Source organism: Adiantum capillus-veneris, chromosome 4 (assembly GCF_014529385.1).
Source record: "Adiantum capillus-veneris isolate H3 chromosome 4, ASM1452938v2, whole genome shotgun sequence".
In the NCBI taxonomy this organism is placed as follows: domain Eukaryota; kingdom Viridiplantae; phylum Streptophyta; class Polypodiopsida; order Polypodiales; family Pteridaceae; genus Adiantum; species Adiantum capillus-veneris.
In genome coordinates, this window is record NC_140934.1 from 82,742,617 (window position 1) to 82,761,245 (window position 18,629).

Here is an 18,629-nt window from a genome sequence, read left to right on the forward strand (position 1 = left end):
TCCCATGTAAAGTTAGATCTCTTAGTTCTACAGAAACAGCAAGTTATATAAGCAAGATTGCATCCAATGAGTACCTTACTGAGGGATGGAGGTTCGTTAAAAAAGGTCACAGTCTTCAAGAACCTTCCAAAATCCCAGGGTTGGCGGCCACCATCCGCTCTAATGTTGTGGCTTGTGTGGAAGATAATATTGGGCTTATTCTGCCTTGGCAAGCATTGTAAGCGAATGCCTTGGAATTCAGAAACCAGTATGAGTCCCTGAACATAACGCAGACCCAGTCTTCATCACAAAGGGTAAAGTATCAAGATTCTCGAGGATTAGCACACCTAATTTTCTAATTCAAGTAAGAGCTGAATCCCATATTGACATGCGAATTCACCATAGAAGTAGGAAATAAAGTCAACAGAAGACAAAGCCTCTGTCAGTGCAGTTCATCGTGTGTTTTCTTGAGGTAATCTCAAATCAGCCCTACATCTAATTGAGTTATCGTTGACCCCTCCCTCCTCTAGAGGCACACTTCCTAGAGAACCTTTTCTTGTGCAGATGTACCTATGGCAGAGAGGGATCCCGAGCACAAAGGGAAGTAAGATATCCGGCGGCTGACTCAGAGCCTCCAAATGCATGACCAAAACTGTAACTGGAAAGCAGAACTGAGTCGCTGTGCTGAGACCAGTGCCCCGACTGGTGCTGCCGTAGAAAGTTCTGCTGCCTGATAAGAAGTGTATTCTAAGAAGAAGACTGGCTCCCCATTAGTCTGCTCAGAGGGCCACTGCCACTCACCAAGATCCAAATCAACTCTGCCAAGGGACTCCATCTTAAATCCATAATCTCCAAAGATCAGCCTCCTTAGTGGGGAAACAGGATCAACACAAGATCACTTGCCAAGGGAGACCCACCACTCAAATAGGCTGCAACTGGTTACTCAAGTCCGGACACTCATCACACGGCTGCCCACTATGTCCTACGCTATTTGGTATGTATGTGGATGAGGCTTTATACTACATTGAGAGGGATGGTTATAGAGGAGCACAGTTGGCAGGGACATGGATCCCATTATTGTTATATGCTGATCATATTATGTTGATCTCTGGTTCTCTAGAGGGATGCAGCGTCACTTGGATGATTTACATGCATTTGCCCATGATAGTAGATTGTTTATTAATCTTGGCAAAACCAAGATTATGGTGTTTAACACCAAACCGCAGTGGTCAGGAGGTCAGCACCTACATTTACCGATGGTCATGAGCTAATGGAGTTTACTGATGCATACAACTACATTGGGGTAGTCTTTAGTGGGCCAGTGTTTTCATTGAGGAGAGTAGCAGAGAATAAACTGACCACAGCTTAGGCAGCACTGGGGGATTGGAGAGGATGTGTTTGTAGGTTCAGTTTTAGGAATCTCTTTGGCCTTTTGACACTCTCGTGGCTTCGGCTATGCTATCCGGAGTTCAGATATGAGGACCCTCAGTGGATCACCATGGAAGGTCTGGTAGCATTGATGGATGGAGAGGTGTGGAGAGACCTTTGGTTTATATTATCTCTCGGATGATTAGAGCCAAGGCTTCAGTACCAAATGAGATTATTCGAGCTAAGGTGGCTGCACCTCCCATAGTGGTTGAGGCACTTATTCGACCAGTCTCCTTTATACACAGTTTATGGGACCTCCCCAGAGATAGATATGCCCGGGTAGCCCTTCAGCCCTCCTGACAACTAGCGCAACAGGGGACACAGCCTGCTGTTATGGACAAATGACATCATGGTTTCATTTACATGGTTTCAGCATGGACAGATAGTCCCCCCTTCCAATACTCTCTGGATACACCCTCTTTGACTCTCAGAAGGACACAGATCACTAGACTCATCCGTCGTGACTTGATTCAGCTAGATACCTAGGACGACATGGATACAACAAACACGGGAGTTGGGCACGAAGAAGGCTTTCTATAGAGAGCATCTTCTCCAACTCATGGAGATGGCTTTGTGACTAGGCCCAGATACATGGATACACACTTATCTCATGGGATACAGTGTGCTATTGGTCAAATATGCACATCTTCGCATCAGCTTCAGGTTGAGACTGAAAGATTTGGAGGGGGAGTACCAACAGATGCCAGGATATGTCATTTATGCTACTTGGATCCAAAGATAGAGCTGCACTACATATGTGATTGCCTAGTATACTAGCAGATACGTGGCCGCTTTCATTGCCTATTCAGAAAGGGTTTGGACCACTTTCTAGAGTCATGAAATACCAGGACCAGAGATGTCTTGGACTATTTTTAGTAAAGTAGCACTGACATCATAGTTACCCGGAATGCGGAATGGGAACAGCGGCCGGTTCCCTGCAGAACGGGGGAAAGCCCGAGGGGTCCAAAACGGAACGGAACGGCGCGGAACAGGAGGCATAAAAAACATCCAAATAATGCAATTTTTAGCTCTATTTTTCTAAATACAAGTAGTATGAGGCCATGGATTATGTGAGAAAGAGGGGGAGAGGGAGAAGAAGAGAGCTTGAGCCTTGAGCCTCGTAGACTTGAAAGTTGAGACGACTCAAGAGATTCTCGAATCTTCAATGGCAAATGTGTTTGATGTAGGCTTGACTTCTTAACAGCTTGAGAGAGAGAGACAGGTAGGAAGAGGGAGAGGGAGAGAAACTACGAGAGAAAGATACATAAGAGCTTGAGACTTGAGAGAGGGAGCTTGAGAAAGTAGATACATAATGCCAACCTTGTGCATTGTCACTTGTGAAGGTAAGGGATGGGGGGGGGGGGGGCATTTTATAATGGGGAGCTGAAAATTCTGCCCCCAAATTTTGGCCGTTTTTTATTGCTGCCCAGCCGTTCTGAAGCCGTTCCGCACCGTTCCGGGACGTTCTGGCAGCCCCGTTCCAGTTTGGCCAGGCTGTCCGGAACGGCTGGGCCGGTTCCACATCCCTAGGATCCCGTTCCTTGGTAACTATGGCAGACATAGCAAGAGAGCTTGTTGAGGAGATTAAGGGCAAGCCAGTCTCAGAGGATGTTCACACAGTATCGACTCATCTCCATTGAGATTGCATCACTCACTGTATCAGCCCTTCACTAATTGTATCAGCTATACTCATACCCTACACAGCTCCAGTTAGCTGCTTAGCTCACTTCCAGCAGTTTAGGATGTCACACTATCTTTTCCAATACCATTAGTCCTTTCTTTTTCGTACTCAGACACTGTATCAGATTCACCACTTTGTAACTTTTTGGTCTCATAGGTCACTTTGGCCTTTTGAAGACGTCAATATATCATTTCGTTTCGTTTCATCTCTCTCTCTCTCTCTCTCTCTCTCTCTCTCTCTCTCTCTCTCTCTCTCTCGCGCCCCTGCCCCTCGTGCTTCCCCCTTGCTGCTCCCTCTCTCTCCCGCTGCCCGCCCCGCTCCCTCTCTATCGCACCCCCTGCTGCACATGCCCCTCGCGCTCCCTGCCCACCCCTGCCCCTCGCGCTTCCCCCCTGCTGCTCCCTCTCTCTCGCGTTGCCCGCCCCGCTTCCTCTCTATCGCCCCCCCCCCCCCCCCCCCCCCCCCCCCCCCCCCTTTTAATTTTTAATTTAATGTTAGTTTTAACCCCCCCCCCCCTCCTCCGTCTATCAAACCCCCCCCCCCCCCCCCCCCCCCCCCCCCTAATTTAATTTAACTTAAACTTTAAGTTTTTCAACTATTCCCCCTCCCCCTATCTATCGCCCCCCCCCTCAGTCTATCGCGCCCCCCCCCCCTTTCCCCCCTCTTCAGTCTATTGCGCCCCTTCCCCCCCCCGCCCCTCTTCTATCTATCGCGAAACCCCCCCCCCCCCCTCTCCTCAACCTATCTATCGCACCTCTCTCTCTCTCTCTCTCTCTCTCTCTCTCTCTCTCTCTCTCTCTCTCTCTCTCTCTCTCTCTCTCTCTCTCTCTCTCTCTCTCTCTCTCTGATTCTCTGGGCCTCACCGTAATGGATCCACTTGAAGAAGACCCTGATTCTTTGGGCCTCACCGTAAGGGATCCACTTGAAGAAGACCCTGCACAGGACACGGAAGCCGCCAATGTCTCACCTGTTTGCAAGCCACGAGCAAAGGCAACCTTCGTGCTCACGAATAAGCGGATGGCACAGATGGAGAGGGAAATGAAGGAGTGGAAAACAGAGATGGAAGGATGGTGGAAGGAGAAGGCCAACCTACTTCAGATGGTCTTCAATGAGGGCGCACAGTGGAAGAAGGAGAAAGAGAGCCTTAACGCAGAAATACAGACACTCAAAGAAGAAGTCTCAACCCTCAAACAGGAGAACCCAAACGCCGAGATACGGGTACTCAAAAAAGAAGTCTCAGCCCTTAAACAGGAGCTTGCTGATAGAGTAAGCAATGGACTAGAGGAAGGCGAATTTCAACCCTCAGTAATAGATGAAATCAAGTGTGGCAAAGACATCTTCATGGGCGGAGATGATAACAAGGACACAGAAAAAGGCGGACGAGGCTGAAAAATGGATTGAGGTCGCCAAGAAAGGGAAAGGTCAAGAAACTCCTTGTACACCGACGCTTATCAACATGACTCTCGAAGAGGAACAAAGAAGGCGGATGCGAGCACTGCATGTGAGAGTGACCGGTCTCAAAGACATAAACAATGTGGAGAAAGAGGTCACAAGCCTTACATCCATGATGGGGATGGAAAAGCCTCTGCACACAAAGGCATGGAGGGTAGGTAAGAAAAGTGATGGCACGGGTGAGTCTTCAAAGGGGAGAGCTCTCATACTACGCTTTCCCTCGCTGGAAGAGAAGAAGGAATTCTTGAGGAAGAGGCCTACTCTCAAAAAGACAGGAATTTTCCTCGGTGATGACCTGACTCTCTCACAGCTCGCACATATGAGAGAGGTAATGCCAGAGATTACAGCGGCAAGGGAGAAGGGAAATATAGCCTTCTACAGAGATGGACGGGTGGTGATTTTAGAGCGGCGTACTGCATGACGGTGCAAGACCTATGGGACCACACTGAAGATGGCTACCTGGAACTGTAATGGGTTTATGAGGTTGGACGTGCGCGCATTTGAGGAGAGTTTCAAAGACAAGGATATTGTGTTCTTCTCAGAGACTCATCAGGCCCCTGGACAGGTAATGCCACATGTGGTAGGATACAGATGGGAAACAGCTCATAGGAGAAATGCGAGATCTGAGCACGGGAGTAGAGGTTCAGGAGGAGTAGCAGTGCTATTCAGAGAGGAACTACAACCATTACTGCATATTGTACGAAGAGATGATCATGCTAGATATATGTGGGTGAGACTGAGACCTGACACAGGTCGATTCCTATATATTGCCATATGTTACTTTCCTCCCAGTACATCAATGTATGCCGCATCCAGAGGGCAGGCGCCTTTCTCTATCCTAGATGATGACATTTGGGAGTTTTCTAGGGATGGTGATATCATTCTCCTAGGGGACTTCAATGCCCGAACGGGGAACTCGCAGACAGTCTTCTACGACACGTCAGATGAGATGCTTAGAGAGCTGAATGTGGGTGAATTGGGGCTTGACAGATGCTCAGATGACAGAGAGCAAACGGAGTATGGGAGATACCTCATGGAAATGACGACTACACATGGATTAGCCATACTTAATGGCTTACAGTGATTTCCTGGAGCAGCCGGTTTCACATGCTTTCCACATAGACATGGGGCCAGTACAGTGGATTATGTTATGACCCAACCGAGCTTTATCCCCTGCATTCAGGATTTCACAGTGGGAGCCAGGCCAGTGGGCATAGCAGTAGACCATGCTCTCTTGACACTATCCGTTAAATTTCAATATAGTACAACCCAGACATCAGGAGGCAGGTCACACACCCGCTATACATTTACTCCAGAGACTGATTTCGTTTATTCAAAGGAGATCTGGCACCGTCTATTGGAAGGCACAGCTGGCACAAATGGTACAGGCCTCTCAGTGGAGGAGTGCACCACGCTACTGACTAAGACATTGCACGAGGTTGCATCAGTGGCATACCCACACACTCAGCCGGGCAAGAGACGACATTCTGGGAGCATGCCCCAGAATAGTTGGTATGATGAAGAATGCAGAGAGATGAGAGACCAGCTTCAGAGGGATCTTCTTTTAGGAGTCATCACTTACAGACAGTCTCGGATTGCTTTCCGACGCCTTGTGCGACGGAAGAAGCGAGCTTACCTAGCCCAAATGGAGCGAGACTTGTATCAGATGTTCTTGAGTAGGGACTCAGGAGAGGCATGGCGTCTCTTCCATGAGCACTCCCCTCCCCCAGTGATTACTTCATCTGAGGTGTGGGGCCAATATGCGACATCATTATATACGGTTCTTGGACAGGAACCCCTTCCAGACCCTACCAAGCCTTGCCCAGCTACGAGCACTTTCTTTACACCTGAGATGGTACAAAGGGCCATTGACAGAATGAAGACCGTGAAGGCATATGATCATGACGGTCTAGTATCGGAGCACTTTATACATGCCAGGGATATGCTGATGGAGGTTCTCGCAGTGTTGTTCAATCGTGCCATGTGTGAGGGATTACCTGAGACTTGGAGATTGTCTAATATTGTGCCCATCTTCAAGGCTGGTGACCCTACAGAGCCTGGGAACTACCGCACTATCATGGTTGGACACACATTGGCGCGGTTGTATGCATCCATCCTGGAGCAACACTTGAGTAATTGGGCAGAGGGCAAGGGGGTACGAGCAAAGGGTCAAGTCGGCTTCAGGAGGGGTTTCTCCACTCTTGATCATATTCTGACACTCAGGGCCATCATTGAGGAGGGCAGAGCACATGGGAGACGAATATATTGTAGCTTTGTGGACTTTCGCAAAGCATTTGACATGGTACCAAGAGCTCGATTGATGCGCAGACTACAGGAGATGGGGGTGCCCATAGAGGTGATTTGGGGGAGTATGGCTTTGTACAGATCAGTGATGGGACGGGTACGCACTCCGGAAGGGGTATCTGATTTCGTTCACTCTACCATTGGAGTGAAACAAGGCTGCCCATTGTCTCCTGGTATGTATGTTGATGAGGTGTCTGATTACATCGATAGAGAGGGTGACAGAGGTGCACAGCTGGCAAGGACGTGGATCCCATTGTTGCTATATGCTGATGATATTGTGCTGATATTTGACTCGCCAGAAGGTATGCAACGATAGTTGGATGCACTACACAATTTTGCAGAGGATAGTGGATTGAGTGTTAACCTAGGTAAAACCAAGGTTATGGTGTTTAACACCACACCGCAATGGGTCAGGAGATCAGTACCCACTTTCAAGTATGGTCAGGAGATTGTGGAGTATACAGATGCATACACTTACCTGGGGGTAGTCTTTACTGGACCGATATTTTCCTTGAGAAGAGCAGCAGAGACTAGACTAACTAGAGCTGGTGCGGCTCTGGGAGGAATGGAGAGGATGTGTTCACAGGTTTAGTTCCAGGAACCTAGGACAAAGTTATGGCTCTTTGATACTTTGGTTGCCTCTACTATGTTATATGGGGTGCAGGTCTGGGGACCTTCTATAGGCCAGGATGGGTGGAGGCGTATGGAGAAGCCCCTAGTATCTGTGATCTCTCGGCTTATTAGAGCCAAGGTTTCTGTACCGCATGATATCATTCGAGCGGAATTAGCTGCCTCCCCTATGGAGATTGAGGCGCTCACAAGATCAGTCTCCTTTGTACACAGTCTGTGGGATACTACCAGAGACAGATATGCCAGGGTGGCTCTAGAGTCCTCCAGACAATTAGCTCTTGACGGGGATACATCATGCTGGTATGCTCAGATGACATCATGGTTTCAGACACATGGTTTCACCATGGACAGGTTGCCTCCTTTTCAATACTCTCTTCAGGCACCCTTGAGGTCTCTGATACGGGTAGAGATTAATAGACTCATCCGTCAGGATTTGATCCAGTTGGACACGAGGAGGACATGGATAGAGCCGTTACAAGAGTTGGGCACAAAGATGGCTTTCTATAGAGAGCATCTTCTCCACCTCACGGGGGATGGGTTTGTAATTCGACCTAGCTATATGGACACGCATCTTTCGCATGGTTTGCGTTGTGCCATTGGCCAGATATACACGTCCTCACATCAGCTCGAGATTGAGACTGGCAGATTCAGAGGGACACCAGCAAATAACAGAATATGCCGCTTATGCCATCTAGAGCCAGAGACAGAACTACATTACATATGTCATTGCACAGTGTACTATGAGATACGAGGCCGTTTTCACTATCTATTCATCTAGGGTCATGAGTTATGAGGATCAAAGATGTCTTGGGCTTTATCTACTTGAGTTACACAAGCATAGAGAAACCTTACTGAGGAGAGGTGAAGAGAGACATCCCCAGAGACAGATCACAGATTTCTTTACACTAGATACTGTACACCCAGAAGAACAGACAGAGGAGCAACCAACGACGGTGGAGAGGTCTACCCGCACTACTGGCATTCTCATAGACAGAGCATTGGAGCTAGGGAGATCTAGACGACCCCGAGGGAGGAGAGGAGCTACACAATTTCGAAGGAGGCTATGGCAAAAGATTCAAGCTACACTCTTTTGTCGTCCAGAGTGCAGATGAAGATGGATCTCTACTCCCCTCCCATATTGTCTTCACATTGTACTGCTTAGTTTAGGATCCCGCAGTATTTATATTTTGTTATCCTAGTTTAATTTATTTTGTTAATCTGACTTTGTATCAGATACACCGCATTGTAACTTTCTGGTCTCATAGGTCACTTTGGCCTTTTGAAGACGTTAATATAACATTTCATTTCATTTCTCTCTCTCTCTCTCTCTCTCTCTCTCTCTCTCTCTCTCTCTCTCTCTCTCTCTCTGTTTTTAGGTCTCTTGGGATAGTTTCCTACGACGTTGAAACTCTTTTCTTCTTCTTCTTCTTCTTCTTCTCTCTCTCTCTCTCTCTCTCTCTCTCTCTCTCTCTCTCTCTCTCTCTCTCTCTCTCTCTCTCTCTCTCTCTCACTGTTTTTAGGGTTTCGTCACCTCTTTTTTGTTGTTTTTAGGGTTTTGTCATTGTTTTTTTTTTTCTGTTTTTAGGGTTTCAAAACTGTTTTTTGGCTGTTTTTTAGGGTTTTGCCACTGTTTTTTGCTGTTATCTAGGGTTTTGTCACTGTTTTGTGCTGTCTTTTAGGGTTTCAAAACTGTTTTTCAAGGTTTTGTCATTGTTTTTTAGGGTTTCAAATATGTGTTTTGCTGTTTTTAAAAGTTTCGAAGCTGATTTTCTTTGTTTTTTAAAGGGTTTCACAAGCGTTTCTTGCTATTTTTTAGAGTTTCTTGCATTTTTTGTTTATTTTAGTTCTCTCTCTCATGGTCTCCCTCCATTGGGCTACCCATTGACCCCCTTTCACATGGCCTCTTCAGTGGCTATAGCCCGCCTCCCTCTCAACATGAAGTTCTCGATTACGCGTTATCAAGGATGATGAGGAGAAGTCATGGGCCACGGTCATCTCCGCAACACAAAAGAAAGTAGAAGAGGCCGAAAAATGGATTGAGGTCACCAAGAAAGGGAAAGGTAATGAAGCACCTTGTACATCCACTCTTATTAACATGACCCTCGAAGAGGAACAAAGGAGGAGGATGCGGGCTCTACATGTGAGGGTAACCGGCCTCAAGGACATAAACAATGTGGAAAAAGAGGTCACAATCCTCACATCCATGATGGGGGTGGACAAGCCTTCACACACAAAGGCATGGAGAGTGGGCAAGAAGAGTGGTGGCCCGGGAGAATCTTCAAAAGAGAGAGCTCTCATACTTCGCTTCCCCTCCTTGGAAGAGAAGAAGAAATTCCTAAAAAAGAGGCCTACTCTCAAGAAGACATGTATTTTCCTCGGTGATGATCTCACTCTCTCCCAGCTTGCGCATATGAGAGAGGTAATCCCAGAGATTACGGCTGCAAGGGAGAAGGGAAAGATGGCCTTTTACAGAGATGGTCGGGTGCCGATTTAGAGCGGCACTCCACATGACGCTGTGAGACCTATGGGACCACACTGAAGATGGCTACTTAGAATTGTAATGGATCTATGAGGTTGGACGTTGGTGCCTTTGAGAACAGTTTCAGAGAGAGGGACATTGTTTTCTTCTCAGATACTCATCACGCCCTTGGACAGCTTATGCCACATGTGGTGGGATGCAGACGGGAGACAGCCCATAGGACAGTCGGGAGATCTGAGCATGGGAGTAGAGGTTCAGGAGGGGTAGCAGTGCTATTTAGGGAGGAGTTACAGCCACTACTACAAATTGTACAGAGAGATGATCATGCTAGATACATGTGGGTGAGGCTGAGAGCTGACACAGGCCGATTTCTAAACATTGCTATATGTTACTTCCCCCCCAGTACATCAGTATATGCTACACCCAGAGGAAAGTCGCCTTTCTCTATACTAGATGATGATATATGGGAGGTTTCTAGGGATGGTGATGTAACAGACTTGGACACTCCAAGTCAAGAATCTACCGCGACAGCACAAATAACCACTTCAAAAACAGTTCACAGTTCACAATTGATTCGCCCGTGCCTAGAGATATTGACCCCAAAGACTGGCGCCCCTTTCGGTATTTCTTTTTATATTAATCTGTGTTCAAAGTACAAGAGTGCGGGCAGACGCTCACACTCGGACTCTGTGTCCAGATGCTCTGAGTTGTGAGAGGCCTGCTCACATATAAAAAGTTACAAGGGATGCCAAAAGCAGAGCCCCAAAAGCTGAAAATAAAAAGCCCATAAATAAAGCAAAGGCTCTTTCTCTCTCTTGCTTATAAAATAAAACAAGTTCCAAAAAGTTGTCCAATCAAAAGCTTTTAAAATAAAGCAGAAGCTTTTTTTCTCTCTCATTCTTCTATGCTTTTATAAAATAAAAGCAAAAGCTTCTCTCTCTCTCATCTCTTGCGTTGAGTAAAAGCAAAAGTCAAAATCTGCCCAGCTTTCCGTAAATCACACTGGTGTCCGTACAGCGGGCCACGTGTCAGCCCACCACATCAGCAAATCAGGATTAGAGTTAGGGTTAGGGTTTCAGCAAAATTAGGTTTTTTGATTTTAGGGTTAAGGTTTCAGCAAAATTAGGGTTTTGGGCAACCACGTCATCACTTTGTGACATACCCCCCTCTTGAAAGCATTGTAATCGCCCTCGATTACGCCTGCAAAACAAACAGAGGCCATAAACCGTCTTAGCAGACACTGACTGCTAGTACCTACGTACTAGGAACACACATCTAGCACATGTACCAATCGACAGTCACATCACATGACATCACAAGACATCACTGGACATCACATGACATTAAACATTCATTCGGATCTTAGACCATGATTTATCGGCAATGTAGTTAGCAATCGCATCTAGATCCAACCGGGACCTCATCGATGTCTGATTGACTAACCCCTATTGCAACCACGTCTATTCGAGATCAAGTAGACCAAAATGCTGCAGGTATTTCGTCTATCAGTTCCTAACTCACAAACAAGTCAAGAACAAATTAGTTTCATATTCTGGAATTCCATTTCATAAAGTCATCCAACAGAATACTATCAGCTCTCAATATCCCTGAAGCTCAAAGAGACATCAGTGACTCTAGTATTCAAAAATTGAGGCATCTGTTGACAAAGGAGCGGAGTAACTCCCCTCTTGTGCAAACGCACTAAACCATATCTCCGGCCAAGCTGAATTATGGGTTCCATTTGGAATAGACTATGCTAAACCAAAAGCTTCAAGGTAAAGATTCACATTCCGAGGAATATCTGCTAGGTCTTCCTCCTCCATTCGTTTCGCATCCAATGCGAAGTAGGTCTTGAATTTAAACAAGAACTATCAGTTCGCTTTACCTTCTTTCTTTCTTTCTCTGCCAATTTTTGTTCTCAAACGAGTATCTGCTCGTTTTCATCCAATTCGGGTTGCACCTCCGGCTTCCCATCATCGGGTACATCGCCTTCAAAAGGCTTTAAGAGACTCACATTAAAAAAAAACATTGTGAATCCTCCAAGTATGCTGGCAGCTTCAGTCCAAAGGAGATATCATTCATCTTTTTGGAAAACCTAGAAAGGTCCACACTATGTCATGCTAAGCTTACAAAGAAGCCGCTCCTTTCCCTTTTGTTTTCTTTCTCGGTCGTGCCTTCCCATAATGTAAGAGCACCCAATTCTTCTCCTTCAATTTCAAATCGCGACAATGGCAATCTGCTGCCTTTTTTTATCTTTCCTGAAATTTCTGTAAAGCCTTCCGGACCAAGTCCCTCGTAAACTCGTCGGCTTCAAAGTAAAGTCTTATCTTTCGCGCTAAGGAAGGGTAGAACCTTCGTAGCAAATTCAAAAATCTCAAATGGTATCTTCCCCATTAGGCATATTCCACCAAAGGTAAAAACCTTTCCCAAGTAATCTTCTGATCCAAACCAAGAAGACTTCAACAAATCCTGTACCACTGAATTAGCAATCTCTAATTGCCCATCAGTCTGCGGTTGGAACAAGAACTGCAATCGCGTGCCTATGTCCTCCCAAATAGCCGTCCAAAACAAACTCGTGAACCTGGGGTCTTGTCGGAGACAATCGTCTCAGGCATGCCATGTAATCTGAAGACCTGGGCAATAAACAATCGTGCCCACGCTATGTTCTGGGGAGATGAAATCCATTGCAATACTTTCCCACAACGAATGGGTATGGGTAAAAAGGCTGTAACAATCCTTGTGCTTTATGCCTGTCAAACTTGACCTTCTTGCATACCAAGCAACTGCGCACAAACTCGTCCACATCCTTCTTGAGTCTCGGCCAAAAGACGTATTTCTCTACCCCTTTCAAGGTGGTAGCAATGCCGGGGTGACCCGTATAAGGTGGACAGTGGCATTCGGTTAGAACCTTTTCCCTCAACGGCTGTGTAACACACAACATGGTTTTCTTCATCAAGTAGCCATCCCGAATGGAATAGTCCGCTACTATCTCCCCTTTCTATATTCAACTGAATACATCTGCAAAATCTGTTCTGTAGCGTACTGACCGACCATGTCCTCGAAGTTCCTATAATGTATCGCGGAAATAGCCAGAACCAATGGCTTGCGGAACAAAGTATTTGCCACCAATTTCTTATGTCCCTGCACATGGACAATCCGGAAGTAAACCGTGACAAGAAGTTTTACCCACCGCATCTACTTTTTCCGATAGCTGCTTCCATGACAAGAAGTAGCTTAAACTCCCATCATCTGTGAAAAGCGTAAAATCGGCTCCGAGTAGGTAATGCCGCCACTGAATAAGAGCATGGATAACCGCCAAAAGCTCTTTCTCATAATTCTGTGCTGTCAATTCCGGCCTTGAGAACAATCGGTTCTCGTAAGCAATGACATGGCCTTCTTGCATTAAGACCGCACTCACTACGACCACAAGCATCACAATATACTTTAAATGACTTATGCAAGTCTGGCAAAGTCAAAACCGGTCCCGTAGTCAATTTCTCTTTCAAAGTCTGAAAGGCAGTCACCTCTGTTGGTCCCCACGAGAAAGGGACTCCTTTCTACGTCAAGATATGCAAAGGGGAAGCAACCTCTGCAAACTTTCGAGTGAACCTCCTGTAGTACGAACACAGTCCCAAGAAGCTTCTAACTTCATGGACATTCTTCAAATCAAGCCAATCACGGATAGTCTCTATCTTGGCCGGATCCATCTGCACTCCTGCTGCTGAGACAATGTGTCCCAAAAAGTGTATCTCTGGTAGGAAAAGTTCAATTTTCTTTGCATTAATCACTAACTTGTGATCTCATAATGCCTGAAAGACCTGAAGCAGATGATCTCTATGTTCTGCCTCATTCTTGGAGAAAACAATGATATCGTCAAAGAAAGTGCCAACAAATAGCCTGTACTCTCGAAAAATCATGTCCATCATCCGGTTAAATGTCGTAGGAGCATTGGTTAGGCCAAAAAGCATCACCAAAAACTCGAATAACCCAAAAGTCGTCCGAAAGGCTGTCTTGTAGACGTTGCCCGACGCGATTCGGATCTGATGATATCCACTCTTCAAGTCAATCCTGCTAAAGCACGAGGATCCCTGAAGTCGGTCAAGTATATCATCGATTCTAGGAATCGGAAGTCTGTTCTTGATGGTGACTTTGTTGAGAGCTCTATAATCGATGCACATTCTCCAAGATCCGTCTTTCTTCAAAACCAACAACACTGGAGAGCATTACGGTGAAGTACTAGTCTGGACAAGACCCTTTTCCAAGAGGTCTTCCACTTGGTTCATAATCTCTTCATTCTGTGAGATCGGCTCACACAGTAAGGTGGCCGGTTCGGTGGCGTGCTTCCAGGTATCAGATGAATGGTATGATCTTCAGGACGAGCAGGTGGTAACTCGCCTGGCAGGCCCTCTGAAAAGCAATCGGCATGAGTGTGGAGAAAATCTTAGCGTTCTTTTGTTCAGGTCAAAGCATTCTCGACCTTCATCCATCATTCAGTCTCTTCCAAAAAAAAGTGAGTAAAGAAATTAAAGTTCATCAAGCACAATCTCTGAGCCCTTCATTTGTCAAAGTCACTTTCCAAGCCCAGTAGTCAACCACGGCGTTGTTGTTGTAGTACCAAGGGATTTCGAGTTGAATGTCACAACCTTCCAAGGAAAATACGTAAAACTCCTCATGCCCTAAACACCCCTGTCATTGCAAACGAAGTTTGCCAATGCTCGGTGTAATGGCAACATCCCGTCCGGGAGCCACTCGAACTACCTCCGCCTGTGGCCTCAACCTATCAGACGTAATTCCAAATCGAGCCGCCAATTCCAAGTGAAAAGAAGTTGGCCTTAGCTCCTTCAAAAGAGCTTCCTGATCTTTCACTTTGCCCCAAAAGCGGTAAAGTTTGTACTTTCATTCATTTGATTCGGTTCAGGCCCCATGTAATGTGGTACAAGTTTTGCTCTTTATCTGCCTTTTCTGCCACGTCTCTCAGCTGCTTTAGAACTTTTTGGCCTTTCTTCATCCTATTCATTCGGTGCCTTGCTAGGGCACTTCGCGGAGATATGCCCAGTTTCCCTACATTCAAAGCACTTCCCCTCCTGAGCCCTCTCGTGAGGAGTAAGCTTGGGTCATGCATCCTTATCTTTCTGTTCTGGGTTGCTCTTTCTCTTTCTACTTTCATTTTTCAAAGTTTGTTCGACTCTTTGTGTCATGATCTCATCTGTGGGGTAGGTCAGACTGCCAGAGTGAGTAGCAAAATCCCGTTTCACATGACTCATCAACTCCTGAATGGACGCTGACTTCTGTTCCAAGTAGTGATCTCGTATCTCTATAGGAAGACCCAAGGTAAACCGCTCAATCTGTTCCTTGAACAAGATCTTCTTGAATGAAGAGGCGGGTAGAAAAGAGCTCTAGAATCTCTCGCAATAAGCGTCCACTGTATCCTTCTTGGTCATTCGAAGATGGTTCCAAGCAGTTCGTATGTCGCATTCATACTCTCGAGTCAGCCAAGAAGAAACAAAAAGCCTCTTGAATTTCAGCCATTTAACTCGCGCACTCTTGCTTAATAGAAGCGTGGACCACCAAGTTCGAGCATTCCCTTTAAAGTAAGAGACAGCTCTCCGAATCGAGTGCTCTGAGTAACATCCTTCCGCAAAAGCGATGTCAAACTGCTGTACAAAAGACAAAGCCTTCGAAGCATCTCTATATCCGAAAACGTGTCAAATTTAATTGATTGTCCACCTTCTTTAAACTCTCAGACTTTCTTGCTTTTGTCTTCCAGAAAGTCATATTGGTTGGCTTTGTAAAAATTCTTCTTCTTTGCATAAAAGTTGCTCTCATCGGAGTCTGAACTCTCTGTAGACGAGTCCTCTGTAGAACAGTCACTCACTGGGCGAGATTTAGACTTCTTTGCCTTTTTCTTGCCCTTTCGGAAGCGTTGTTTCTTGCTTTGTTTTTTGCCTTTTCGGTCTTCTTCGCTCGAGTCAGATGAGCTGAAGAACTATCAGAAGAAGAAGAAGAAGAAGAAGAAGAACTGGGTACTCCTTCAAATCGAACTCGCTTCTTCTATTACTTTGCCTTGTCAAAAGTCGGCTCTGAGAAGTGAAGCCCTCACCACGTATTTAAAGGTACAAGGGATGCCCGAAAGCAGAGCCCCAAAAACTTTTAAAATAAAAAGCTCTCTCTCTCTTAGAGTCTTTTTTTTATAAAAAAAGCAAGTTCTCTCTCTTTCTCATGGCGTGGAGAAAAAGCAAGATTCGTGTCGCTCATCATTTAAAAATATATATATTTTTTTATTATTATTAATTTTTTTTTTAGCCTCCGCGATTTCCTGAAATTAGGGTTTTTGGCAAAAATTAGGGTTTCTGTTGTCCGCCACGTCATCACTGTGTGACACGTTTCCACTGCTTATTCAGAGACGGTTTCGGTCCTTTCTCTAAGGTCATGAGTTATGAGGATCAGAGATGTCTTGGGCTATATCTACTTGAGTTACACAGATATAGAGACACTTTACTGGGGAGAGCTAGAGAGAGACAGTCCCAGAGACGAATTACAAATTTCTTTTCACTAGATATGGGACAGCCAGAGGAGCAGCCATCACTGCAAAGCTCGGCCCACACTCATTCGACCACTACCGGCACTCTCATCGACCGAGCACTGGAGCTACAGAGATCCAGACGGCCACAATTGAGGAGAGGGGATACACAGCATCGACGAAGACTACAATAGAGGATTCGAGCCATGCCATGCTCTCTCGACATCCAGAGTGCAGATGAGGATGGATTCTAGTAGTAGTAGTATTTTTGTTCTAGTCTTTTTGTACCCAGACATGGTATCAGATTCACAATTTTGCAGCAGTTCAGTCTCATAGGTCATTTTGGCCTTTTGAAGACGTTAATGTAACAATTCATTTCATCTCTCTCTCTCTCTCTCTCTCTCTCTCTCTCTCTCTCTCTCTCTCTCTCTCTCTCTCTCTCTCTCTCTCTCTCTCACACACACACACACACACACACACATAAGTGGGGCTTTGACCATAGATCCATATACATGGGGAAAACCCTAAAAGATATACAATGAGATCATGGGAAAAAATCCCGAAACAAATCCAAGGATTATATAGGGATAAAGACAGCTACCTAGATTGTGATCAAGTCTACACAAATCTTCCCAAAGCTCTGTCCACCTCGGGTGATGTAGTAAAAAACCACAAAGTCCAATGCTGTGTATTTGACTGTTATAAAGCATCTGCTGCAAAAACCTCTTGCTCACAAAAGCCAAGGAATTGTGAAACCCCTAGGCCGTGCCTCCAAAATCATCCTCATCCACATTTATTGATGACATACCCCAAAAAATGATGCATATCGATGGCACAAGCATACTGTACGAGTCTCTCTCTCTCTCTCTCTCTCTCTCTCTCTCTCTCTCTCTCTCATTTTGCGCTTTCCCTCCATGGAAGAAAAGAAAGACTTTTTAAAGAAGAGGCCAACCCTCCAGAAAATAGGTATCCTTTTAGGAGATGACCTTACCCTCTCACAGCTTGCACATATGAGAGAGGTCATGCCAGAGATTACAGCAGCAAGGGAGAAGGGAAAGTTAGCATTTTACAGAGATGGGCGAGTACTGATTACAGAGCGCCGCTCTACATGACAGTTCGAGACCTATGGGAACACTCTCAGGATGGCGGTTTGGAACTGTAATGGTTCGTATAGACTTGATGTGGGGGCCTTTGGGGGCAGCTTCACAGACACAGACATTGCTTTCTACTCAGAGACACATCAGGCTCCAGGACAGTTGATGCCGCACATATTAGGATACAGATGGGGGACATTTTGCATGCACCAGATCTGAGCATGGGACTAGAGGATCGGGAGGTGTAGCAATTCTTTTCAAAGAGGAGCTCCAACCACTACTGCACATAGTTCGGAGAGATGATCAAGCCAGATACATGTGGGTGAGGCTGAGGGCAGAGACTGGATGTTTCTTGTACATCACCATATGCTATTTTCCTCCCAACCTTCAGTATATGCTTCACCCAGAGGACAGTCTCCTTACTCTATACTTGATGATGATATTTGGGAGTTCTCTAGGGATGGAGACATCATACTATTGGGGAATTTCAATGCCCATACAGGCAGTTCACAGACGGTTTTCTATGACACCTCAGAGGAGATGCTTAGAGAGCTAGAGCCAGAGGAGATGGGGCTTGAGAGATGCTCACACGACACAGTGCATACAGAGTATGGGAGATACCTCAGGGAGATGACAACTACTCATAGTTTAGCCATACTGAATGGCTTACCGACCTTCCCATCATCTACAGGTTTTACTTGTTTTCCACACAGACATGGGGCCAGTACTGTAGACTATGTTCTGACACATCCGAGATTTCTCTCTCACATTCAGGATTTTACAGCGGGGCCCAGGCTAGTTGGGATAGCAGTAGATCATGCACTTTTGACATTATCAGTCTCCTTTGAGTACAATACATCTCAGGCCTCACGGGGTGGTAGACATCCACGCTATACTTTTACACCAGAGACTGACTCAATCTATGCAGAGGAGATACGTAGACTTTTATGCACATCAGAGCCACTATACACAGTGGAGGAGATCACGTCTATGCTGACAGTGACATTACATGGGGTTGTGACAGAGGCGTACCCACACACTTAGCGTGGTCAGAGATGTCAT

The 18,629-nt window shown here is 45.9% G+C and overlaps 2 protein-coding genes across 2 annotated transcripts in view; one reads left to right on the forward strand and one right to left on the reverse strand.

Moving 5' to 3' along the window:
* The window catches only part of LOC147459504 (NAD(P)-binding Rossmann-fold superfamily protein), an 84,480-nt gene that overhangs the window by 41,986 nt on the left and 23,865 nt on the right, over positions 1-18,629 (reverse strand). Inside the window, exon 2 of the mRNA XM_086510771.1 lies at positions 75-257. Coding sequence (XP_086366897.1) covers positions 75-257 — 183 coding nt within the window. The remainder of the gene's footprint in view (positions 1-74; positions 258-18,629) is intronic.
* LOC147459505 (uncharacterized) lies at positions 4,500-5,639 on the forward strand. Its single transcript, XM_086509849.1, has one exon. The coding sequence runs from the start codon at positions 4,992-4,994 to the stop codon at positions 5,622-5,624; it is 633 nt and encodes a 210-aa protein (XP_086365975.1). The 5' UTR covers positions 4,500-4,991; the 3' UTR covers positions 5,625-5,639.

Excerpts from the sequence above, each read along its gene's own strand:
- LOC147459505 (XM_086509849.1), top strand. The coding sequence starts at position 4,992 with ATGGCTACCTGGAACTGTAATGGGTTTATGAGGTTGGACGTGCGCGCA.